Source organism: Malaclemys terrapin, chromosome 7 (assembly GCF_027887155.1).
Source record: "Malaclemys terrapin pileata isolate rMalTer1 chromosome 7, rMalTer1.hap1, whole genome shotgun sequence".
NCBI lineage: Eukaryota > Metazoa > Chordata > Testudines > Emydidae > Malaclemys > Malaclemys terrapin.
The window spans coordinates 35,019,689-35,030,254 of record NC_071511.1 but is presented as its reverse complement, the minus strand read 5'-3'; the positions used below and the strand labels follow the sequence as shown (position 1 = coordinate 35,030,254).

Here is a 10,566-nt window from a genome sequence, read left to right as displayed (position 1 = left end):
TTGGCTGTATTGATTCCCAGGTGCATAGATCTTGCCTGAAATTCATAAATCATATGTATAAATCTTTCATTAATTATAGGCTGCCCTGCATGAAATAGGGTCTCTGGAAAATAAACGAATCCCATTGTTCTATGCAAAAATAACTGTAAAAGGGCTATACAAATAAACGAATATAATCAGTGATTTCCCCCCCATCAGTTCCTTTAAATTGTTTACCAAGGCTTGGCATAGACGCGGTTCGTCTCTGATCCGCGATGATTCCAGTGAGTCTCTGTTATGGTTCAACAGAAATGGTTTTAGAAAAAGGAAATCTGAAACTCCGTAAATTGCCAGATATAAATCTTTCCTTTCAACCGGGTGTTTCTCTCTCTGCCTGCTACCTACCCATCTTCCTAGGCAGAGTCTGATAACAGCTCATCCCTGGAGCCTTGTTTCCGAAAGGAAGCAGGACGTGGGCAGACACTCCCAGTGCCAGTTTGGGAACCATTGTAAGTTTGTAAAAAGCAACAGAGGGTCCTGTGGCACCTTTATGACTAACAGAAGTATTGGGGCATAAGCTTTCGTGGGTGAATGCCCACTTCATCAGACGCAATGCTCTGATGCGCCAATACTTCTGTTAATCTTAAAGGTGCCGCAGGACCCTCTGTTGCTTTTTACAGATTCAGACTAACAGGGCTACCCCTCTGATTGTAAATTTGGTCTTTCCATTTCACCTTGTGAAGCCCGATCCCGCAGCCCTCCATTGTTTTCCTGGGGAGTGAGGGAAGGATCAGGCCCAACCACGATCTCTTTCAGAGCAATGGGAGTTTCCGAGGAGTCCTCAGACGTGAAAATATTAACTACTCGCCATTTGCAAGCAGCTTGGCTGCATAGCTCGAGGGCAGCAATAATACCATCAACCCACCCCACCCCTGCAGACTCACTTAAACAACCCCGGGGAACAGATAGACTTCCCAAGCCTGAGCACTCCCTGTGCGTTAGCCACGCCACCAGCGCGCCCCATCAGGAGAAAGCCATCCAACTTGCTGAAGCCTTCACCCAGGCCCCGGGCAGGGGCAGCCCTCTCGGCACGAGCACTGAACTTCGCCATCCATTCCAAATTCGATCTTTATTTCCCTTGCCAGGGCCCGATCCTATAGTCCCTTACCTAGTCCTGGACAGGCACCGCTCCCGTGGATCTAAGCGGGAATCTAGCCCGAATAAGGACTGCAAGGTTTGACCCTTCGCCAGTGCCACCAGAGAGTGTCACCTAGAACGGGAGGGCCCAGCAGAGCAGTCCCTGGGGCTTCTCCATGCTTCTCCGCAGTAGGTGTTGCTAAGAGTTATGTAAGGCAAATGGAGGGGCTGATATATATGCTCTTTTCGCCCAGTACGTCTATGAGATCAACTTCACAGCCAGGCCCAGGTTTAAAGGAGGGCTAGGGTGGGAAGGAAGAACCTCTTTACATCCATGAAGGCAACTGGGGTTCGAAGGCAAACGGAGCCTTTCACCTCCCCAGTCCCTGCTGATGACCCTGAACGAAGCCAGGTCACCTTGGAGGAAGTGAATTTACCCCCCTGGTTTCCTTAGGGGATCCGCAGTTCTGAAAACTCTTGTCTTCCCCGAAAGACACAGCAGACTGCATCGAGAGGGAAAGACCCTCATTAGTGTCCCGGGGTGTTGGGTTTGTGGCACGCGGTTCCCAAGATCTCAAACACTGCATTAGTCCAAGGATAATTTCCCCTTCGGTTAGCGACTCGTGGCTTGCCACAGATTTGCTGTGTCAATGGCAAACAATCCTAGGCAGACGTGGTAGAGAGGGCTGGGGGATTATAATTTTGCTAATCCGGGTGACAAATGATTTAACTCACCTGGATTGCGCACACTGCGCTATTATTCTTCATCCGTTTCTCCTGCTTTGGAAAACATTGCGGTGCGCCTTTGGGTTTCGTTTTTGACGTTTTTATTGCAGGACTAGGAGGCCGGGGCTGCTCCCTGGCTTCAGACAATGTGCGATAATGTTCGTAGCCTCCAGGTATTGGGAGGATGCGGCTGAGAGACAGGTTCCGGTAGGACAGGAGGAATCACTTGGCCTTATTTCAATGTGTTTTCCTTCTCCAGACTTGGCATTAGACAGGAGAAAGTAAATGACTTGCTGCTTAAGCTTATTCCCTTCCCCAGGCTTTGGTTAGGGCCAAACGGGATATTTGCGGGGGTTAAAGGCGAACAGGGGCTGGGACATTCCGAGAATGGAACCGGGGAACGGCAAATACTGCGAGAGGCGATTCTCGTGTTAAATTGTACATCCGTGAACCTTGGGGTTTTTCATGGAATGCACAATATTTGACAGTCTCTTTGAAGTGTAAAAAGCAACAGAGGGTCCTGTGGCACCTTTGAGACTAACAGAAGTATTGGGAGCATAAGCTTTCGTGGGTAAGAACCTCACTTCTTCAGATGCAAGATGTAAGAAGTGAGGTTCTTACCCATGAAAGCTTATGCTCCCAATACTTCTGTTAGTCTCAAAGGTGCCACAGGACCCTCTGTTGCTTTTTACAGATTCAGACTAACAGGGCTACCCCTCTGATCTTTGAAGTGTGTTTCACCTGCAGGGCAGTACACAACTAGACGGGTAGATTAGCTACGAAGGAGAGCAGGTTTTGCGTTTGGAAAACGTCCTTAGACTACATTTAAAACCAATAGGACGTTGCACATCCTAGGGGGTAAGTGCAGCTCCAGCATTTCTAAACCTCCTGTTCGGAGTGGGCTGGCGGTGCGTAATTGCTGTAAAGTACCTTTAACTTCAAATCGGGCATCGCTGGTTAATTTGCTTTATATGGCACAGGATAGACGCTCTTCCCTAACCTTTCGTTTCCAGGTAATAAGCGCTCCCCTCTTTCCCCTCCCCCGCTCGCCTGCCCGCCCGCCCCCCCAATCCAGCTCCGACAGTCCCAGACGCAGGTCAGGAATATAATAGGCTGCTGTCTTCAGTCCTGGGGCGGAGAAAGAGCTCTCCTATGACGTGCCTCGTGCAGCATGAGGTTGTAACTTTTCCAGCCTGGGCTCACTCCTTAAGGAGAGCTTCAGCCACTCGGTGCAGCCGGGAAGGAAGAGGGGGGGGGGGCGGTCGGGGCAAGCACACGCCGACCGCTGGCCCCTCGAGCCCCTCCGAAGGGGAAAGGCTACCAGGGCTGCGGGGAAGCTGCGCGCTTGGGCAGCCAAGCCCCAGGAGGGAGAATGGACAAAGCCTGCCCGAGGTCCCTGGGCGCCCTTCCAGAGGCACCAGGCGGAGGGCTGCTCTAGGGCGAGCCCGGCAGGATCTGTGCAGCCCGCGGCGGAGAGAGCCGGCGCCTCCCTGAGGAAAGGGGCTGGGGGCGTCCCTGGGGTCTGGCCTGGGGCCTGGCACGCAGCGGGAAGGATGCAGCATCCCCTGGACCTGGGAGCCGCGCATTATTTCCCCGCGGAAGTCTTCCCTGACCACCGCTCGCATCGCTACCGGAGTTTTATGATCGAGGAAATCCTGACGGATCACCCCGACTCCAAGGTCTCGGCGCCGGCAGGAGAGCTCCTCAAGTTCGGGGTGCAGGCGCTGCTCTCAGCCCGACCCTACCACAACCACCTAGGTACGTCCCGCGGCCTCTCTAGCCCCCACACAGGCCGGGGAGCAGCCTCCGTCCGCATCAGCCCTGCAGCGGCTCCCAGACTAGGGGGAGGGGGAGGACAGGGGCTTGCTATGCCCAGAGTGACAGTCCCGTTCATTAGCTCCGTCCCCGGGGAACCAGCTGGGCCCCTAGGGCAGTGCAGGTCCCGGGGATAGCAGGGGTCGTCACCAGACGGTAGCAGACTTAGACCTTTCTTCCGCTGTTTGTCAGCGTGCCTGATGGCAAAGCGCGACTGCACAGGGGAGCTGGGGTCATGGTGGAAACATGAAGCAGGTCTCTTTATTCAAGGATACGTTCAGTGGCCAAGTTCGGTAGATAGATCCTTTCACAAACGGATCTGTGTTTATATGCCACGAGGACGATCCCATTTCATGTGGTTTCATGCCAGAAGTTTAGGCCACAGCCAAACAAATAACTCACACACACACACCCAGGGAGGATGATTCAAAATAACAAGATTTTTTTTCCAAACAGGATTCCAACAGAAGCAGGTTTCTCACACATCTAAACGATCTGTACATAACTGGCATGAAACAAACTCTGTTCTTTCCCTTTTCCCCAAGTGTTTGAGCTGCATTTGTCTATTATAACTGATTATATTGGGCTCATCATAGGGAGCAGCCTGTTTCCTTCTCATTCCATCTGAATACTTTCAGTTGGGGAAAAAAAAAACTTTTTTTCCCCTCCTGCGCAGGACGGAATCTTAGCCTGGTAAACTACACACTGTAATTATAGGAGGAAAACAAAACAAAAAAACCTTTCAAAATAGTATGTGGCATTTCTAATCTTTTTCCGCCGAAGAATTGTCCAACATTTTTTTCGCTTTACTTGTCAGGATTATTTTCAGAATGAAGCTCATATAATTCACTACAGCTTAAAATAAACGATTGGGTTAGTAATGTGAGTAAGCGGTTTGTAAGTATTTCAGACAGTCTCTTTGTCTCCACTGAAGGCCTTAAGTCGATTTAAATTCAACATAGGCCTAAATGCTTGGGCCTTATGAGTCCCATTTAGAGAAAACGCCTCTGGAAGATCATGGAAGTTGTATTTGTGTGCAGAGTGAGGGATTGGACCCTAAATCGTGATATTATGATTGTATTGTAGGGAAGAGAGACAAATATATAACGTTGTAGATAGACAAATATAGAACTTTTATATGTATTAGTAATGTACTACATAGAACATTACTCATATGTGTGTGCATATACAGTGTAATATATAGAGTGTAACATCTATATCTAGACTCATGTAATATGTTACTAATATATTACAAGCACAATAAGCAAACCATCTATGGCTTCTAAATTTGAAAACTGTCCTTTTGAAAATTATCCTTTCCAAAGCTACCTTGAACCAAACCTTTCTTTATCATAGAAAAAAGAATAACATACAAAAAACAGTTTATTGTTTCCCGAAACACAGTCTGTTTGCATAAAGAATCAGAGTAACAATTGATCTATGGGGGAAATGGTTTTCACGGACCTGCCGAACTCAAATGCTCCTTAAAAATATTAAACCAAGTATAATGGTGTTTATAAAATATTATGGCAAAACTCCCATTGACTTCGGGAGGAGCAGGAACGGATTCCTAAACGGGGGCAATAAAAGTTCTTGCTTCTGCAACACAATTTATATTTAGTCCCGGGAGGGGGAGTTTGAAAAGCCTTTTAGAAACATTTTTCTTACAAAATCCTGATTGTCCCTGTAGTTTCCTTGCTGTCTGAGGCAGTTAAAGATAATTGGTTTGTGTTTTAATTTAAATTGCTCTAGCGAGTTCAGCATACTGTCCGTTTATTTCCTCCCCCATCAAAGCTTTGTAATATACTGAATGAATTATTCATTATTTCCAAGCTAATTGTGCATATGCGTTGAGCCAGGTCTTTTGCTGTTTCCTCCTCAAGATTAATAGGGAAAGGACTTCCTACTTGTGAGGGGCATGTGGGGGGCTCCGGGAAGGGATGCTTGAATTGTAAGTTTATATAGTTTCTTAGCCTGCTATTAGCAAACTAAACTTCCAGGAGGTCATTTGTCAATTTGATTTTATACATCAAATAAAAGAGTTGAAACTAAATAGGTGGTTCAGAGAGGTATCGCCAGTTCAAAAATAATTTGTTAGGCGGTACTACAATATTTTGGCTCGAGAAAGGTTAGACCTGAATGTTTTGATTGTGATTCAGTAATACATTTAACGATGGGTTTGCTTGTGAATTTAAATTAGAATAAACCTTTTCTATAGCATATTGTTTTCAGTAAGCCATGCAAAATGTGCCAGTATTCTAGACTATCAAAATTAATTTTTATTAGAATGAATGAAAACGCAAAGAACGAAAATACTATATAACTACAGGGGGACTTTGGACTAAAATTATATATATAGTAGTGCTATAATCTCCCGTCCATGTACGCTATATTATTCTATTATATCGATTATTTATTCTACGGCCAAGAACTAAGACCTTTATTAGGTACTATTACATACTAAATTATTTTAAATTATACCCACTTGTAAATCCCAAACTATTAATTATCAACTGCTATCTTAAATTTAAAAATACGTTTACATAATAACAATTCGATCATATTTGGATCGGGGATTTTTATATTACAGCAAGATATTTACTGAACGGGAAAAAAAATCAAACATTACGAAACAAATAGAACTAGGCTGAAAAATATTGGCTACTTTTTAAAAAAAATAGACTTAGGTTTAAGAGTATTGACCTGTGAACATTTCATTCTCGTAATTAGAAATATTTTCATCTTTCCCCCTTTCTTTAGTTGTGCTGCACTTTACTCATTTCCCCCCCGAACAATAACGTTCATGGTGTTTCTGTACTGGTGATGTTTAAGAGATGCAAGACTACAGAAATACAACACGAAAGTTAAGAAAAACTTACAGTTTGATCGCTTTCCAGTTAAAATATAAAATATTCCCAACTTGATTCCCCCCCTCCCCCAATGAAGGTTAGACTCGTTTGAAAAGGAGCCTTCCATCCCTTCAAAAACATGCTGGATGGTAATGTTAAATGCTTGTCGTATTAGTTTCTTTGGATCCACACAAAGAGCTCAGCAAGTAACCCATTTCCCCGCACTAAACTCCATCACGTTTCCCCGCGGGACTCCACATTTCCTTCATTTTTCCATCTGACCCTATTATTCCTTTTTTTTTCCAGGCGGTGCCCGGGGCCTCTCAGCTGTAGTAGGGCCTGGCTGGGGTGGCTTCTTGGGACATGGGCACGGCATACCTGAAACACGTCAACAGCCATGCTGGCATCTGGGGAAGCTAAGCGAGCGCTAGCTACGTGCCAAAGGCTCCTGCCCGCTCTCACAGTGTCTTTCTCCCCGCAGCGGTGCTGAAGGCTGAGCAGGCGGCGGTGTTCAAATTTCCCCTGGCCCCCTTGGGCTGCTCCGGCCTGGGTTCGGCCCTGCTGGCTGCAGGTTCGGGGCTTCAGGGCGGCTCGGGATCCCCTCACCTCCCGCTGGAGCTGCACCTCCGGGGGAAGCTGGAGCCGGGACCCCCGGAGCAGGGCAGCAAAGCCAAGAAAGGGCGCCGGAGCCGCACAGTGTTCACCGAGCTGCAGCTGATGGGGCTGGAGAAGCGCTTCGAGAAACAGAAATACCTCTCCACGCCGGACAGGTGAGGGCGGGCCCAGGAGCCGCTGCCGGGGGGTCGGAGCGGGAGGTAGAGGGTTCCCAGCCATAAACCCAGTTCTGCCCTGCAGCCTTAGGGCAGCGCAGGGGGCTAGCCGGGCTTGGTTACCTGCCCCCAGATTCCACGGCTGGCCACCGGCCCATGAGGCCAAGCCAGGAGCAGAATCCCAGGCGTAGCTGGGGCAGCTCCCCGGGAAAGCGAAGCCAGTCTTCCCCGGGCACTTATTTGTGATCCCCGGAGCGAATCAAAGAGCTCCAAGGAAACTAGTTCAATGTTTACCCACCCACAGCCCAGGTTAGTTGGGGGTCACGCCCCCGTACCCCAGTTCAGATATCTGCTGAACAGAAGCTTGGTGGGGGTGGGGAAAGAGGGCCGGGAACGCCCGATAGTCCGAATCCTTCCTTAAGGAACAATACAGACCAATGGCGGAGCGGAGCGAAGCGATGTATAGGATTATCTGAGCAGTGGGGTTTTGACTGGCAAGTGGGTGGTTTTCTGATGGCAGTACGTGTGTCCTCTCTCCCCTTGCAGAATAGACCTGGCAGAGTCCCTGGGTCTCAGTCAACTTCAGGTGAAAACGTGGTACCAAAATAGGCGAATGAAATGGAAGAAAATAGTAAGTGTGTTTACTTGTCTGTCTGTAAAGCCTCGGGCCTTTTCCTCCCCGTAGGAGTTGATTGCTGGCCGATATCTGATTGCATCAGGGAACATTAGGCACTTGCTGAAATAGGAAAAGGGGTTTAGATTATTCGCTCTTCGAATCTAACATCTCTCTCTGTGTACCCTGATTTGCTCATTGTTCGGATATATCTTCTCTCTCTTTTCTACGTTGTTGTTGGGGCCTGCAAACCCAGCCCCGCTGGCTGACAGAAGGGGGTATCTATCATGAACAGCAGAAGGGCTTGTAAAAATGCAACTGCACAAAGGCACAACATAGAGGAGCACAATAAGACGGGGAAAGAAACCAATAAGCAAGTCTACTCCGGGGATTTGAGGATATGCCCCCCGCCCTTTCCCAGGATATTCAGGACCAAGGGCTGAGGGAGGTGATCTATAGAGGTAAAGAAGAGCCGTTAAAAGCAGTAAATGCAACCCAGGTCATGATTCAAGCCAGCTGTAAGCTGTTTTAGTTGGCTGCCTCCCAGACCTGGTGTTGAAATACTGGGGACATAGAATATATTTTTGATTCTCCTTTTAGTGTAATATAGGCCAGCCTATAGCTTTCACAACAGGATAAAGCCCTTGTATCAGGCACCTTTAAACGTGGTTTTATTCTGGCATATCCTTTGGTTTTCCAGGTATTACAAGGTGGGGGCCTTGAATCTCCCACCAAACCTAAAGGCCGTCCAAAGAAAAACTCCATCCCAAGCAGCGAGCAACTTACAGAGCAGGAGCGAGCCAAAGAAGCAGAGAAACAAGCGGAAAGCCTAAACTCGCCCTGTGAAGTCAATCAGGAGGAATAAAAAAATAAAAATAAAAAAAATCAAGGATGCCTCGTTAGCGTGCCAGACAGCACAAAGACTTACAAACCAGCATCGATCAAGTGCCTTCTCTAACGAGATCTGAACATTTTAAAGACTGGATTAACGATGAGAAACACACCATCCGCAGCAGTGGACTGATCCTTAGACTTGTGTGCCATGCATTTGTTAGGCCTCATGCACTCCCTTCTATTTTAAAACCTAGTTTCCACAATGTGGAATGAGGAGCAGGATAAATAGACAAGGCCCATGCAGCGTTCTGTTCCACAAGAAGATGCAAGGTGGAAGAAGATGGGTGACAAAATGGTTAGTGGATTATTATTACCATTTGATTTCCGTTGTATTTAATATTTGGTTGATTCCTTTCCCCCTCTTTTTCTTCCCCCGTGTACATAAGGAAAAACACAGCCGTTTCTCTTTCTCTGTATCGGTTTGGGAGCTCTGCGATGGAAGATTGTTGTATTTTGTATGACAACCTGAAAGGGTCAGGAGGAGATTGTTACAGTTATCTTAAGCCTACTTGCTGTCTACAATCCTGTGGTGCCCCAAGTTATCCGAAAACTGCATTTTATGATCAGTTAATGCAAGATATTTACTTTATTTCAATAAAGTATTTTATGACCTGTTGCTTTCAGTAAGGTAATGTGTTTGTATCTCAGTAGAAGGAGTTTTCCTGTTAGCTATTCAAATACAAGTTAATTGACAGATCATAACGAAACAGAGGATACACAACTCTGTTCCAGAGACACACTGTATTCCCGTGGCTCCCCCCCCCCCAATTGTGATACAGTACTGTATTCATTTTCACTAGTAAATTCTCACCCGCAGAGTAGCGCGGATTTAGGGGGCACAATCCTTAAATCTTTACTCGGCCCAACTTCCCTCATCTTGGGAAGGCGCGAGTCCATACTTAGTATATTTCACGCATAGTTTTTTTATATATATTTCACTGATTGCTTTTCGTATAACTTCTGTTAGCAAGTAAAAAGTGATATGTCTGCACAGTAAATATGTTAAATGATGTTTTGTCTTAAATTAGAGGCGAAACAGTTTCTTGATGTGGGTGTAGTAATATGTGAAAGTGGATAGCGTAGCTATCGTGTTACTTTTTCGAAGACCACCAAAAAATTTAAAATATACAAGCTTTCGAAGCCGATGCTCCCTAACTGGCACAAAATGCGTATTATACATTGTTTGGTTTAATAATAAGCAAATCGTGATCTGGCCTGCCTACCTAAAACCAACACTAATTTCCTGTATGCCATATTTTGTGTGTTGTCTCATATAATGTCCGATCCCCCATCAACTTCAATGGAATATAAAAGATCGGGTCCATCAGAAAATGCTGAAACTATAGACCGAATTCGATCTTAAATTACTCTGCGCAACACCCTGGAACAGTGTCACTGTTTGCCCCTATATTGATATATTTAAATAGCTACGTTTTAACTAGACATGATGTAACCACACATCATACTTCCTTTAAGGAGAAATTAAGCGGTATAAAAGTTTTAAACTGGATGGTATTTTTTCTTGTATCCGGTAAACATTAACACAAAAAAATTGAAACCATGTAAAATATACTGAAAATACAATATTAATTCAGTATGTAAATATTCATATTAACATTTACGTCAAAGAAAGTTCTCTTGATAACAGTTTTTCTCTAGTGCTCTAGACATTTAATATGAGAAGTACCGAGCAAGAGAAATCCGCAGTGAAACAGCGTGAACCAAACGATATAAACGGCCCCTCGAAGCTGCCGAGAAGTTACTCACAGATAGGTAGCACATT

At 46.1% G+C, this 10,566-nt stretch overlaps 1 protein-coding gene across 1 annotated transcript; it reads left to right on the top strand.

Moving 5' to 3' along the window:
• The first annotated feature begins 3,039 nt into the window (after positions 1 to 3,039).
• On the top strand, positions 3,040 to 9,399 carry BARX1 (BARX homeobox 1). Its single transcript, XM_054034780.1, has 4 exons — positions 3,040 to 3,600; positions 6,988 to 7,276; positions 7,823 to 7,907; positions 8,590 to 9,399. Exons 1-4 carry the CDS (start codon positions 3,396 to 3,398, stop codon positions 8,752 to 8,754), a joined length of 744 nt encoding a protein of 247 aa, XP_053890755.1. The 5' UTR covers positions 3,040 to 3,395; the 3' UTR covers positions 8,755 to 9,399.
• The last annotated feature ends 1,167 nt before the right edge of the window (positions 9,400 to 10,566 follow it).